This window comes from Lycorma delicatula, chromosome 11, assembly GCF_047948215.1.
Source record: "Lycorma delicatula isolate Av1 chromosome 11, ASM4794821v1, whole genome shotgun sequence".
Classification (NCBI taxonomy): Eukaryota; Metazoa; Arthropoda; class Insecta; order Hemiptera; family Fulgoridae; genus Lycorma; species Lycorma delicatula.
Window position 1 is genome coordinate 17,252,075 of NC_134465.1, and position 16,795 is coordinate 17,268,869.

General features: G+C 31.4%; 1 protein-coding gene across 2 annotated transcripts in view; it reads right to left on the reverse strand.

The window, feature by feature from the left end:
• Positions 1-16,795, reverse strand: part of LOC142332351 (ets DNA-binding protein pokkuri-like) — a 109,312-nt gene that overhangs the window by 12,293 nt on the left and 80,224 nt on the right. For both annotated transcript variants that reach the window (XM_075378755.1, XM_075378756.1), the window contains exon 2: positions 2,098-2,256. In XM_075378755.1, the coding sequence (XP_075234870.1) occupies positions 2,098-2,256 (159 nt within the window). The remainder of the gene's footprint in view (positions 1-2,097; positions 2,257-16,795) is intronic.

Genomic DNA, 16,795 nt, shown 5'->3' on the forward strand with positions numbered 1-16,795 from the left:
TCCTTCATTTGAGACTTCATATACTTCTAAGAAAATTGCAGAAATTTTTAGATTATAAAATCTAAATGATCAGTAGATCGGTTACTTTTAACCAGAACAACTTTAAAATGTTTCTATGACAAAGTGTAATACCATCTTGTACTACTTTGAAAAGTATAGTTTTTGCAGGAGTATAAAACTGGAATGTAGCATTACTTCTAAACATTACAGATACTGGTTAAAGAGAATTAATCCTAAATATAAACTCTATTCTGAATTACCTTAGAGTCAGATCTAGGATAAAATCCTGATTGTAGCCACAACTTTGGATTGATATTTCCCCATACCTAATTTTTTTGTTGGATTAGCATCGTGTAAATTAGGTCAAATATTATCTTAGTTATAATCTGAATCATAATGATAATAACTTCTTCAATAACAAATAGGCTAACCACTTCTTACAGCGGCTCTATATATCAATTAAAATGGTTAACAGTTATCTACCTGTTTCCTAACTGTGGGAGTGTCACACAAAAAATAAATATGACTGTCACGGTACTTGCTAGCCAAAGCAAAGCCTCCTTATTCCTCATAAAATCTAACCTAATCTACGTCTGGATCTGTTAAAACTTAAGAATTATTATTCAACCGATATTGCTGTATTAGGTAGAGATAGCTTAATAAAAAGATCATTATTTTCTACATTAATTCAAACCAAACTATACATGTTTCTCATAACTAAGATCAGGATAAAATAAAGCTCAGCCATAACATCTCTTAAGCAAGCATAAAACCCAGTAGCGCTGCAAAAAATTCATAATTGTATATTACCCCATACATGCTTCATAAAATAATGATAATAGTTGTCATCATTGTAGTTACTCCATAAATCACTTACTGCTTCACAGATTTTGTAGAGATTAAATGATATATTGGAGCCATGGTGAGCATCTGTTAGATTTAGAAATTTAGATGATTTGAAACTGAATTTAAACATTTTATTTGAATTACCTAGAGTGATAACTGTTATTTTTTTTATTCCCCCAAAATTCCTGCAAAGATACTTGCTTTTTTTTAATTTTTTTCTGTAATGTCTACCGATGATTAAAAAAACAAAAAGTTTAATTTAATCAAACATTTTTGTAAACTGTTTTTGGAGTATGTTTTCGTTTTCAAATTTATTTTAATAAACAATACAATTCTTTATTAAATGTTGTATGTCGTATAACCGGAAACACTGTTTAAAGACAACATTTGTACAATTTTCAACTTTATGTGTAGTTAACATCAACTCTGTTATCTTACTGTTTGTAATTGAATTTATTAAGATAGGGTAAATAACTCAAATAAAATTAGCAGTAATATTACATATTTTTTTGTTAATGCTGAACAAAGTTTTCTTTTTTTTTTATTTCAGTTAATACAAAGGTATTCTTTTTCAATATTTTTTATGAAGTAAAAAATCTCCTTTTGTTAAATATATACAACTATATAAAAGCATTCTGCCATCCCTGATTTTCCAACAAGAAAAAATTAAAACTGTTGTGATGTCATTTTTAAGGAAGCAATTTCAAGCCTAAGAGATTTCTTTGATATTATTTTATATAACAATCTTTATAAATCATTGACCCGAATAGTTCTACTAGAAACAATAGCGTTTCTTAAGTCTGACAACTACATTATATTATATTTACTAATTGTTAAGAGAGTTATTTTTTTTTACAATTCCTGTAGTTCAATGTTTAGAGGATTTATTTTTAATTATATGAATAAGTAAAACGCTCTTAAATTAATATACTTTCTTTTTTTTTTTTGAGAGGGGAGTTTCAAAGTTGGAAAAATTGCTGTGAAATATATCAAAGTTATGTTAACATCGAAAAAACTTCTACAATTAAGATAATTATCACACAATTTTAATAAAAGATTCAAATGTTTCAAGAGAAAAGTTCTGGATGAGATTTAGTATCGCGTCAAGAATTCAAAATAAAATTAATTCCATATATTAACAAAACTCCATACATTACGTAATAGTTTAAGTAATTTATGAAGTTTACTTCGTATATTATTTTATATTACTTAAACTAGTAGTATAATACTTCAAAAAAAATCTAAAATTACCTAAAGCAACAGGTAATTGCGTTCTGAAGTCTAAAGATGGATATGTGGGAGTTGTTGGTAAACTCAATGGCGGATATCTCCATAAAAGATCTGATGATGAAAATACTGGCAAACCAGGGCTCTGCGGCGGTAACATTCTGCTAGGTACCAACTTCATTCCTGTAAAAAAAAATATAACAAAAGATTTAATGGAGCATATCTTTATTTCACAAAAAAAAACATCCTGAGTAGCTGAAATTTATTAATTATTAATTAACTTTTCATTGAAATGTTCAAACTTTTACGGATAACACAACTTTTTTAGTACATTTTAATATAAAACTAAAAAAAAATAATAATAGATATTATCAGATTAACTTTTATTAGATAAAATCTAATGTACAAGGAAGAAAAACCACATTAAAACTAGTCAACATTATATTAAATCACTTATTTAATAATAAAATTAAACGTCTAAATATAATAAACACGCATACAAAAAAAAACACCACACGCAACGATAAATTGTATATATATGCGCACACATCTTCAACTTACATTTGTAATGTAAGGTGGAGATAGAACCGGGCATGGAAGACAACTTATGGTAGGGATAGGAAGTTATTGTCAAGGCCAGCGTCCGTGACCTTGACAAGGTCAACGACCTGGAACGTCTGACGTCACAAATTACTGTACCATGTATTTCCTGTTATACTACCTACCTTTACAATAGTATATTTGTGTGTGTGTGTGTGTGTGTGTATATATATATATATATATATATATATATATGTGTGTGTGTGTATATATATATATATATATATATATATATATATATATATATATATATATGTGTGTGTGTGTGTGTGTGTGTTTCCTTCGTATTGGATACTGGACGAACATAAAAATACAAGTTTAGTTCCGCAAACACCAATTATAAGTGCAGTTATGTTCTGTACTCCGCAATTTATATCCTTATTTTAAGCATCGTATTATATAGAACTGCAATATAATATATTTCACAGAAAATTACAGTTAATAAAATATACGTTTGTATGAAAATAATATGGTCCAAATTACGGGTAATAAACAATCAAAAATTAGAAAACAATAAAATATATTATACTATACTAGTATATATTTATACTATAAAATGTATTATATTATAAATATATTATACTCCGATAACTTTTTAGAAGCTTTGACGCAAAAAAGGACGGTTTTATCAAAAAAAATATATATGTATATACTGAAGAAGTGGAAGAAAGAAGCATTTGGAAAAATATAGTTAAAAGAAGAGACAGACTTATAGGCCACATACTAAGGCATCCTGGAATAGTCGCTTTAATATTGGAAGGACAAGTAGAAGGGAAAAATTGTGTAGGCAGGCCACGTTTGGAATATGTAAAACAAATTGTTAGGGATGTAGGATGTAGAGGGTATACTGAAATGAAACGACTAGCACTAGATAGGGAATCTTGGAGAGCTGCATCAAACCAGTCAAATGACTGAAGACAAAAAAAAAAGAAGTGGATTATTATATTCATTTATTATAATAATTTATTTGAATACACGGACTTGAATACTAGATCGTGGATACCGGTGTTCTTTGGTGGCTGGGTTTCAATTAACCACACATCTCAGGTACGGTCGAACTGAGAATGTACAAGACTACACTTCATTCACACTCATACATATCATTCTCATTCAACCTCTGAAGAATTATCTAAACGGTAGTTACCGGAGGCTAAACAGGAAAAAGAAAAAATAATAATTTATTTGAAACCCGGCTATCTTTTTTTCCTATTTCTCGGTAAAAAAAAAGAAGATATTTTAATTTTTGGTGAGTGTAATCTTCATGTAAATATCTAAAATCAAATTTCTAGATTTTTTTTTAATTCGATCACGAAAGGGGAGAAGAAAGGTGAAAAAATCTGAACAAGATTGCAAATTTTCCTCAATTCGGTCTATAATAAACGAGATATTTAGTAGAATCGGGCTTGGAAATACGGTGTACAGCGCGGTTTTCTATTTTCTTTCGAATAAATGAAAAATAAAATAAAAATCAGAGATTAAAGATTAGATCTAATCTTTAGTAAAACTTTCATCCGATTTTCTATTTTCTTTTTTTTTTTTTGTTTGTCTATCGAGAACGATAGACAAACAAAAAAAAACTTATAGGTAAAGTAAGATATAATATGTCTATCTAGAGTAAGTTAAATTATTATAAAATAATAAAGTATATGTAGTATAAGAAAAAAAAAGATAAGTCTATACTTCAATATTAAAAACTACGTCGCTGTAAGTACTCAGAAGGGCGGATTTCCGGTTTTAGTTAAGAAAGAAAGGATGTTGCACTGCTATAATAATTTTTTAAAATATTATTGCTTTCGGTGTTTTTTTTTTATTTCATGTTACGTTAGTATCACGAATTCTTTTACAATAATCCGAGATACATTGTATTATTCCGATAAATACATTATATTTTGTTTGTTTATGTTGCTTTTTCTTCTTATTTTTCATAAATTATTGTTACCCGTAAATTTGTGTGGTTTTGGAGAGGTGCTCACAAAAAAGAAAAGGTTCAAATTCACCCGCAACAAATCCAAAAATTTAAAGGTCAAATTTTTTTTTGGACAGCAAACCCTTTTTCCTTCTTATCAGATCACATATTGGATTATTACGAAACTAAAGCGTTAAAGCGAAACTAGCTTGCACCTGGCGGTGCTCGCAAAAATCCGATTTGAGCTACAAACTTGATGTTTTGGAACAATTGGGAAACAAACTTTGCACCTGATCGGTGGTGCTTTGAAAAATGTAATCGTCGCCCTTCCATGTAAACCTTGAAAACGTATTCATAGTCCCGGTTCTTTGCTTCCAACGGTTCCTGTGAACCGATTTGCTTGAAAATCAATAGGGCTCTATTCCCAATAATTTTATACCCCACCATATGCCTATTAAATTACATATACACATATATTTTCTGCACTTCATTTAAACTTATTTGAGAGTGAGATACGATCCTCCAATTTTTTAATAAAGCGGACAGTTACAAGATTACTGAAATATTAGTTTAATAATAATACGATTATTAATTCAACAATTTTACATGAAATATTAGGATAAAGTCCCTTTATTACTCGTATTACTAGAAGAGTATTATTTCTATCTTCGTAAGTTGCTGTAAGTAACAAAAGTTTTAAGAGTTTTGGTGTGTCGTATAGATAAAAGTTAATAATAATTATTTTATTCCGTTTAGTGAACTCCTGTACACCGGTTAAAGTGTTAATTTTGACTTTACGGTGTAAATTATTCAGTTACTATTATCGGATTATTTGGTGAATAATCAGAAATGAAAAAGAAACAATCGTACAGGAAAAAGAAAGATAACACGAAGAAAGGAAGAAAATGTTGCAAAACAAAAAAATAAACGGGAAGAAAATGTCGCTAACAAAGAAAGGATAAAAAACATTAAGAGACCATAAATATAAAGAAGAAGAAACGGTTAAGTTCAAGGAAAGAATAAAAAGATTGATAGGATAATGAATATAAAGAGGGAGAAAATTTATAAACTAGAGAACGTGTACGCAAATTAAGATCAGAAGAATTGTACCAAACCAAACGGCGATTAAAAACAAATAAACGAAATGATGATAGATTCCGACTTAGGGAGAATATACTCTTCGATTATATCAGAGGAGTAATGAACTAAAAGATAAGAATTTTTTGTAATTTATCAAAGATCGCGCATGTATGCCTCAGTGTTAATGTTGTTCTTGTGAAGGTCTATTTTTCAGTCGCTCTGTAGTCACCTTTAATGTAGATAAAATTAAACTAGAAAATCCAAAAATAATACGATTCTAAATTATAATTTTCAATTATATTAAATATAAATAATCTGATGTTTCATCAAATCTTTTACATACACACTTATGTAACAATGTCTATTAAATTATATATACACATTTTTAAAATTAAACAAAATTTTATTTCAGTAATAACGTCTGATTTTTTTCTTTTTTTTTGTTATTATTGAGTAATTATTTATTGTAAAACGTTTTTTACAATCACGGGTTAATAATTATTAAATCATTATATTTAAATTTAAAAAAAAAAGTTAAAAAAAGAAAAGATGAAGTCTGAATCGAACCGATGTGCCTTCCCTTGTAAGATCTACATGTTTCATTAATTAAAATTTATTTGGATACAACTCTGGAACCGGTGAAAATAAGTACCGCTTATGATATATCGTTGAAAAGCTCGCCGATGAAGGTCTATTACTGAAGTTAAGAAAAAGTCCAAAATCCAAATTTTGGGCATTTTTGGTTCAGTCGATTGCAATCAAAAAGGGAAGTGCATAACTAGATGTTACAACAGTCCTAAATCCAAAATTTCAACATCCTACGGCTAATCGTTTTTGAGTTATGAAAGATACGTACATACGTCACGCCGAAACTAGTTAAAATGGATTCAGGGATGATCAAAATGGATATTTCCGTTGAAATCTGAAAACTGAATTTTTCGAGATCCCAATACTTCCTCTACTTCGTATAAGGAAGTAAACCGAAATTAAAGTGTCATTATCAAAAACCATCTGTCGATTACTCATTTTTATGTTTTCTTTAAATTTATACATGTAAAATTTTTCGAGTACATTAATTTCGTTACAAGGTTCTAGACTATTTTTATAATCAGCGATACTACATTTATACTGCAGCAGATGGTCGACCATACACCTCTTTTCTTGTTTTTGTGGGCGTTATGTTTCATGAATTTTTTTTAAGGATTGTTAGTTTAACCGACATAGGATTTTATTATATTCATTACACTTAATTTTGTATATTCCACTTAAAATTTCTCCATCGCTTTTATTATTATTCTTTAAATATTTTATATCATGGTTATTTGGTTTGTAAGCGTTTTTATATTTTTATTTATTTATCATAAACATCAATAATTCTTTCTATTATTTTATTTGTATATTTGTATCGTAAGAAAAAATTCTTAAGCTCTTTGTTATTTTCTTGTTGTATTTTTGTAAATCTATCACGGTACTTAATTCTTTGTTTTTTATACATTTTCTATAATTCCAATGTGAAAACCATTAAATATTGGTTTTTGTTATTTATAATTCCAGCTGATAATGATATTATGGTTATTCTAATTTTACGATCGTTAGGGCTTTACAGGTCCTTTAAGTTTTATTTTGTTTTAATTCTTCTTTCGTATAATCATAAAATTATGTACAAACTGATGATGCGGGATCCTGCCAAAGTTAACTTTAAGTAAACTGTTAGATTATTAGATTATTGAGTTTGCTTTTCGTTTTTACAATTATTATTTTGAGATAGTAATCTTAAAATAATAAGTTAGGTATGTTAATGAAATTTTTGAATTTTCAAAACATTATTACATACATACATATTCTGCAAACACATGCAGAGTCTTGTTCAGGAGACTCCAAAACGTAAAGAAACGTCGGTCCCTTTCTCACCCACTTCCCCACAATTGGAAAATCTGACCCAGCGCAGTAGCTATTTCTACAAATTCTTTGGAAATCCGCCAACAGTGAAAAAGGAACGGAGAATTTCAAATTTCAGTAGCATTAAAAACTAAACTGGCAAAAATCAATTAATATAAAATTCTATAAAATAATAATTTATAAATACGATTCGATAACGTGTACGATAATAATAATGTAAAATTTTAACTAACAGGAAAACAATCAACGTAATTCAAATACTTTGAAATAGTAGTAACTTTTTAAACAATAAAAAGATATAATTATAATAAATGACGTCAATACTTTATACATTATGTTAATGACAAAACGGATATTTACATTCATAATAAAAGTCGTTTGATGTAGGAAGTAGTAGCTTATGCAAAGAAGGTTAAAATGGCAAGAATGATGTTCACTTTATTAGAAGAAAAAAGCGAGCAAGAGAGAGAGAGAGAGAGAGAGAGAGTGAGAGAGAGAGAGAGAGAAAATCACAAGCTGAATACGAAAATGTAATTATTTTTTTTTAAATCCGTAATTTTTCTGATAAAAAGTGTAATTATTAAGATTTAGCTTCTTGTTAAGGGAAACTATTTTACCACAAAACAGTCTTTAAAATAAATTATAAATACGAAAAGTTATTTGTAATTCACGCGCTTTACTGAATTAATATCACTTTAGTATATACGTCATACACGAGTTATTAACAATTTGATTTTTTTATAACGTTAATACAAAGTTACAAAACCATCCGGTTTAATAAAAAGGAAATTATCAATATTTCCTGAAATGAATTAATTTTTTTTTTTACGATAAAAAAAAGATTTAATTCTTCATTTTTTCCTTATTCCATTTTATTTTTAACAATTGTAATATTATATTATCAATATTATTATATCTTAAAATTCGTAAGCCTTTTTCCCCCTTAAACAAAATCCCCCCACGATATTTCCGGACCTTTTATCGCTACAAGTCTACAAATGGAGATTACATGTCAATTAGAATTAATAAATACAAATAATTCCAAATGGTGTGAGAGCATCGTTTTATTAAGTGCGCAGAAAATAATTCAACATTAAAGTCAATCAGCGCTGCTGCTTAATCATTTTTCTTTAATTTTGCCGGTACTGTTATTTTTAAATTAAGTTCTTAAATATCTATTTAAAAAAAGGTTTATATTACTGAAGACATTAGGATGGGTTTGTATTAACCCCTCCCCACTATTTAAATAAAAATATATTTCGATTGAAAAAAGTATATGGGAAAAAATCTTAAATCGTCACAATATTTGAAAAAATAATATATTTAACTAAAAATAAAACAATTTCTACACATTATTTCTCCCAATAAAGAATAAATGGGAAATTTATAGTTATGCGACAAATTTTATTCGGCCGCTAAGGTTTGTCATTTTGACTATATTTTCATCATAAAAGGTTTTTGATTTTGAAGCTGAAGAAAATATTATGACTTCTGGGATCGTTTTTTCTACATTTTAAGGTTCTTAAACTCTTAAAATACAATTAAAAGTTTACTGGCGCTGGCGTCTATTTGACTATTTTTTTTAATTATATTTTTAAGGAGAGAAGAAGAAGAAGTAGTAGTCATAGTAAATCGATATCGATAGTGTCACGAGTTACTATTAAGAAAACTGAATAGCTGGCTGATTTTCAGTACCCGGTTTAATTCTACGTAGGAGTCAACAGTACAATGTCAATTCCGGTGGTTATTGGTAAATTAATATATTTTACAATTAGCTCTTCAAGAAAAAATATTTCAGCTTCTTACCACGTCGCTTTAACAAATAGATCTTCATTCACGGCATTGAGCTGTAGACTAATTCCGACTTCACAACTTTTCTCCAGTGAAGTCGTTAAAAGTTACGTATAGTACGAGGCTCGGCCGATAGATTTTGCAAGTATATGGGTACCGTAGAAATGAAAACAGATATCGGAATGAAATAAGACACGAATAAAGTACAATACCTTAGCTACAAGATGCAGTATTTATTTTTCAATATAATACCCGTTTAGACCGATACACTTTTCCCAACGTGTGACAGGTTTTTGCATTCAGTCCCTAAAAAGTTCTGGCGGTCTTACTCGGCCACAGCTTCCTTCACCTCATCGTCTATGGTGGGTGTAATGATTACCTTTAAGATCCATCTTGAGGTGAGGGAAGAAATGGAAGCCGTACGGCGCCAAATCCGGCGAGTTTGTCGGATGTGGAATAGGCTCAAACTTCAGCTTGCGGAGGGCCATCAGAGAGTTTGCGCGGTACCCGTCGTGCACGGATTTTACGGTAACCCAATCGCTCGATAATATGGCCTACTTGTTCTTTAGGTACGGCTAACTGAATAGGGATGCGTTGCTGGGGGTGATTCGCCGGTCAGTTTGAAACAAATCGTTCACCTCCTTTCTATGTTTCTCGTCAGTCACAGAAACCGGTCGTCCGCTGCGAGGTGCGTCCTCAATTGTAGCTTTACAAGCTACAATTGAGGACGCTTCACATTCGCAAAATTTCAACGCCCACCTATTTATACTCCTGTCAAGAGTTTCACTACCGTAAACCGCTTTTAAACGATGAAAAATATTCGTAAGATTCACGTTTCCTGCCGATAAAAATTCGATAGCACTGCGCTCTGTTTTAACCCTGTTGACATATCGGCTGTACCCGACTCCATTTTAACTGCTACTGGAAACAACCGGTAAACTAATTTCAACGCATTATCGCAGATTTGTAGAGGGGGATTTTAGCTATCATGTACTGCCACTCCCGACTCGATAGTACCATTTGTCTCCGTGTAGCACGCTAGTGTGCAAAATTTATCAGCCGAGCCTCTTGATGATACAAAGATCGGTTAATATTTCAGAAATCCTGTTCTTAATAAATAAAGTACCCTTCTAATACAAAAAATCTATCGCAATACACTTTTATTTAACGCTTAATTTAGCTTTCTATAAATAAAGTTATAAACTTTGACGGATTAACGAAAAACAATATTATATAACATTTTAAAATTAGATCCTAATTTTAACGAAACTATCCAACATTTGCTTCGTTAAAAAATATTTATTTGACTTGCAATACAGAAAAGTAAAGTACAACGCGTTTACTATATTTGCTTATCACGTGCTCAATACGACCAGCAACTTCAACACCAACTCCTATGTTGTTAATAACTCGACGATACTTATCTTCTGTTATCTTTTTGCACGCCTCGATGATCAGCACTCTCGGTTCCATCACTGTACGAGGATGTTTAGGGAAAATCTTTTTCTTTAGAAATACCCAAAGAAAATAGTCGCACATTCAAATCAGGACTTTACGGGAGCCGGTTATGTCGACACGCAAAACGATTAAGAAATCTGTTTGAAATGACATTTGCGTTTAAACTTCCGCGCAGAAAGACTAAAAAGGCATTAGCTGTGTGCGGTCTTGTACCTACTTGCATGAATTACTCGTTTCCTAATAGAAACCCTTTTGCAAGAAGCTGAGGAACAAAATTATTACGCAGCCCGTTTAACTAAGGTTCACTGTTCGCTCTGTTCAAAAGCGAATGGCCCTATTACCCCGTGATTTGAAATATAGGTCCGTACCGTAATTCTTGGTGCTTAACGTAATTCGTGATGCACCTTTTCAAGAAGCGCGTGTGGATTTTCGGAAGCTCAAAAACGCGCATTTTGTTTATTAATAACCTCGTTTAGGTGAAAATGCGCCTCATCTGAAAATCAAATACCGTTCAAAATTACGTCGAGGTTCACAGCCCGTTCAGCGAATGCCATTCTTCGATGTCTGTTATCGACCGTTAATTCAGGTGACGCTGCTATTTTGTAGCGATTGAAATGTAAATCGGTTTTGAAGATTCGCTGCACAGACCGCCTAGAAATCCCAAGTTGTGCTTCTGCTTTTCTTGTTGATTTGCCCGGGCTCCTCAGCAACGCTACTCTGACGGCTTTGACATTACATGGAAAACGAATATCGGCAGGCCCTTCGCGCTTACTCCCAAACACTGACCACCGATATTACATTTTTCGTAAAGTTTACGTATTGTTTTAAAAGAGAGCGACCACAGAGTTTGAAAATACGCATGAAACGTCTTTGTGTAAGCACCACATTTTTCGTTTCATTAAAAAACAACACGCGGTCTTTATGCGTTGTTCAACAATCAGTCTTGAACGATACAGAAACAGCGCACTCGGAAAGAAAAAAATAACCTAATATTCATCAACTGCTGTTACTTCTGTCAACATAACCTAAAGAATTATTGTGAAAACAAATGTCAGTTCGTTTCATGCGACACCTGTACATCTAATGTATTTATTCGGTTTTCCTTAGGAATGCCACAACAACGTATAGAGTTTACAACCATACCTTAATAATCAATATATATATATATATATATATATATATGGAAAAGAATTTTTCCTTCGATTATTGTTCTAGGCAGAAATCTTCATGAAATATCATAAAAAAAGATAACTAATTTTACATACAATTTATCGGAGGAAAACCCGGATAAAAATTACGTTATTTCAAATAATTTCTAAAATATAAACTATATTTATTATATAATAATAAATACAACCCAAAAAACCTAACAATATTGGAATAATAATTAATAACGCGCGCGTGTGTGAATAACCCACTATTACGTATTACTTTATTATCGACAAACCTGTTATCAAAAAAATAATGATAACGTAAATTTCGAACCTACTTTTTTATTACAAAAAAAAAGCAGACTTAAAAGTAGTCTAACGAGAAATGAAGTAGACTAAACAACAAACACGAACAAGCCGGTAGTTAAATAAATAAGAACTTATTGCAAAACCGTACGGGAAATAAGTTCTATCGTGTGTTAACATACTATATATTAATATATTTTATTAAAAAAAAACAAAAAACAGTGACTATTTACCGGTTACACAGGTTTCATTAAACAAACCTGCATTAACAAAAAATAAAAATAATAATCAGGAAGAAATCATTTCTCCGCATACTAAAATAAATACTACATGTTTAGTATAATAAGGAAATTATATCGAAATTCAATGCAATTAATTATTCGAATAAAGTAATTATTTTTCACAAAAAAAAACATCATCATTACCGGTACATAATTAGTCTTATCTTTATGAAAATAATATAAACGAATAGATAATTCTCGATAAAAATATCATTTAATTTCAAGTACTCTTAAATCTCAAGAGAAAATAATCTTTTTTAAGCGACCGATCGCATACACTTCAGTCTTTAACATCGGAACATATGGAAAATTTATAACGGTAAAAAAAATTCCAAGCCCGATCAGGATTCGAATATAGAGTATATACAGCGTAAAACACAATTGGGCGTTCCCGAACTGGAATTATCTGAGGGTCCCTTTAACACTGCAACTAGTAGCGCCACTATACTCTCATCTATTGTTTGACGGTTATTAACTAACTGATCGTGTTTTAATGCAGTATAGTTTCACTTTTCGGTTGTGTTTTTTCTAAATTGCATTTAGAAAAAAAATATTTGCTGTAATGGAAACTTAAATGCGTATTAAAAAATCTTTTTCTATACGTAAGTTATTACAATAAATCTTGCAGCGAGATTCTTGCGTTAACGACTTAAAAGAAAAGAAAAACCGAAAAGTCTTAATTATTGGGACCGGTTTCTCAAACTCCACAACACGACCCGAAGCTATATTTCATGCAAGACAAGGCGCGGTTTAATTTAACCCGTCATGTTATAATTCCCGTGCACCGTGTTTTGGATAACTGAAAATCCTCCTAAGGAATGTTTGAGCGTCCACTTCACGATGAAAAAATCGGTGTGTGGTAAGCTCTTTCTGGTAATCGCATAATAAGGGCGATATTTTTCAACGCTGGTGAGCAGGGCATGTGTTCATACGGCTTTTACAGAAGAACAGTCAGCAGACGGTGGGTTGTCTTCGCGTTCCCCAGGTTTGTCTAGTAACGATTTTTACTTTCCCGTCTAGCGCTAACAGCAGACGTTTTCACACCTAAGAAATCCAATAAACCTGATGAAAACTTTACGGATGTTAATGTTCGTAGGTACGTGTGTATGTTGGCTCTTGCATTCATTATATCTTAAGAATTACCGGACCGATTTTGACAAAACTTTGTTAGATTACTTCTATATATGGGGTGTATTGATGCAATTCAATTTTCAACTTAAAAGGTCAAGGACGTAAGGCTGTAGAACGAGGTCACCCTCAGCATCTCGAGATTTCGCCTAATTAAGGTCTTATTTTTCTTACGCGTTTGTTAAAAATTTAAAAAAAATTGCAAAATCGTACCCCCACCCCAAAAAACGATCTAAATAAACTAACAGCTAAGCGGTTATACTTCTTCGATAGTACCCCCTCTCATCAAAAGGAGCGCTAGTGTAGCACTCATGTAAAGCTGTTGTGGTTGTCTGCTATCCTGTAACGTCACAGCTAAGCGGTAGAATTAAATAAATGAATAATATTTAAAGCGTAAAAAAACTGTACATCACAAGCGGTACTTTCGTCGGTTCCAAAGTTATAGCCAAATAAAATTTTAATTAATGAAATATTTGGATCGTACAAGGAGAAGGTACATCGGTTCAAATCCGACTTAATTTCCTTTTCATTTTTTTAACTTAAATATATTGATTTATTAATAGTTATTAACCTCTAATTGTAAAAAAAATGTGTATAAGTAATTTAACGGGCGTACAAGGAAGTCATGTAGTGTCCACATCAAATTTTTATAAACTGTTTTAAGAAGGTCATTAAATTAAATAAATTGTTTTTAAACGATACAAGCGGTGGTAGAATGGAATGCTATAGACGGTTTGGCCAGGGAAATTCTTCAGAGGAAACAAATACAGTTTCGTGACTGGAGCAAGGAACAACAAGTATAAAAAAAGCAAGAGAAAGACAGAGACCTGGTCCCTGTCTTGGCGGGGCCCGGAAACGGCATAGCCGGCCCCGGTTACCCCGCCTCTGTGATTTGAGGCAGGTGAATGAGGTGAGTGAAAGATCCGCCCCCTGGGTTGACTATCGCTTAAATGCCGATCCGACCCAGGGGAGCAGGAAAAAAGTTTTAAAATGGCACAGTAAGTGTTACCGTTAATCCCGCCGGGTCGGTCTAGTGGTGAGCTCGACAACGCAAATCAGCCGATTTCGAAGTCGAGAGTTGTAAAGTTCAAATCCTAGTAAAGACAGTTACTTTTATACGAATCTAATACTAGATCGTCAATATCGGTGGTCGGGTTTTAATTATCCACACATCTCAGGAACGGTCGATCTGAGACTGTACAAGACTATACTTCATTTATATTTATACATATTATCCGCTGAAGTAAAACCATACGGTGATTCCGGTGGCTAAACCGGAGGGGGAAAGTGTTAACAACGAGAGGAATAACCGATCAAGGCTTTAACTAGGACACGAACAAAAAAATAAATCGTATATTCTTTGCCGGAATAGATATCGAAAGTAATGTTTCTTCACCAAACAAGATACATTTTTTTTTCGAAAGGACTTTTGATGAGAACTAAATCCAACGAGGTTTTAAATCAAGCGAAAAAGCACGTCAGTCTTCCAGCCGAGAAAAAATACAAGACCTAAAGATTCGTCTATAAAGGCGAATAAAGAGGTAGCCCACAAAGGCTGCTCAATTGACCTATAAAGGCCGATGATAACGACATTTTCAGGTGGTACTATTAAGGACAAAGTAATACGGAGAAAATATTATTACACTATTTACAAACAAAAAGAGTACTGCTTCTTATTCTGGATAATATTCAATCGAACACTGCAGAATTAATACGTCAAACGGTTGAATAATCAAGCTAGGAGTTTATCCCAGCATTCAATTTACAATCCATATCTCACCCGATTAGATTTTGTTTTGTTTGGGCCACTATGGAAATAATTAAATACAGTTAAATTATAACAACGATTAATTAATGAACTAAAAAACAGAAAACGGCTAAGATTTAAAGATAATTAATTTTTAGATCTTAGCCGGTATAGAAAAAATAATGAGCGATCGAAGAAGTTTATTTACATAAGAATTATGATGAAAATATAGTTTAATATGTTTATTAAATAAAAGCTCTTAAAACAAAAGTAATTTTGTTTCTTTTCTTCCTGAATGACAGCTGCTTACTATAAATCCAATATCAAATAATTATATTTGATTAAATTTATTGTCTACTAAAAAAATCAAGCCGTAACCGTTTATGTTTTTCAGCGTCTTGACAAAATATTAAATTTTGTCGTAATTAATAAAAATATACGCTATACAAACTTATACCGGGACAAAAAAATATATTTCTCGGGTTCTTTCAAAAAATCAAAAAAATGAACTGCTAAATCATTTAATCAATCAACATCATCTATTTTTACCGAACTATTTAGTCAAAAGAACTGTTAGCAATCGGTAAAATATTTCTTCATTCGAAAGGCATTTTATTACTTTAACAAATCTTTCCATCCGTTTGTTTATTTCTTTCCTGTTTATCCTTCGGGAATCACCGTCATGTATTACTTCAGAGGATGAATGAGGATGATATGTACGGGTGTAAATGAAGTGTAGTACTCTTGTACAGTCTCAGGTCGACCGTTTCTTGAGATTGCGGTTAATTGAAACCCAGCCACCAAAAAACACCTGTATCTACGATCTATTATTTAAATCTGTACAAAAGTAACACTACACCTTGATATTTGCGCGTGCGTGCGTGCACATTAGAATATATATATGTATGTATGTACATTTTATAAAGACGCTGCTTTATCGATGTTTTACCATATTTCCAGAAAAATGTTAGGGATAATTAAAATTTTTATTCGAAACTGTTCACATTTATATATACACAGTGGATTCTGGTTAACCCACTTCGGGGCCGGGACCAAATGGTCATATCAAACTATATCTACAAAGAATGAGAATATATACACGATAACAAAAATCAAGAATTAACTTTCAGAATTTTATTTCTAACGCAGTATTAAAGTTACAATAAAAAATTACTAAGTTAAAAAATGATTCGATCGTTTTTGTATTCTTACAACATTAATAAAGATGAAAAATAAAACAGAATAAAAATAAAAATAACGAGTCTTAAGGTCAATAAAATACAAACGCGTACTATTACTTTAATGTCTCTTCTCAGTTAAACTACTTTAAAAAATTCTTCTGCATTGTTCTGTCGTCTCTTTCATTACCTGGTGT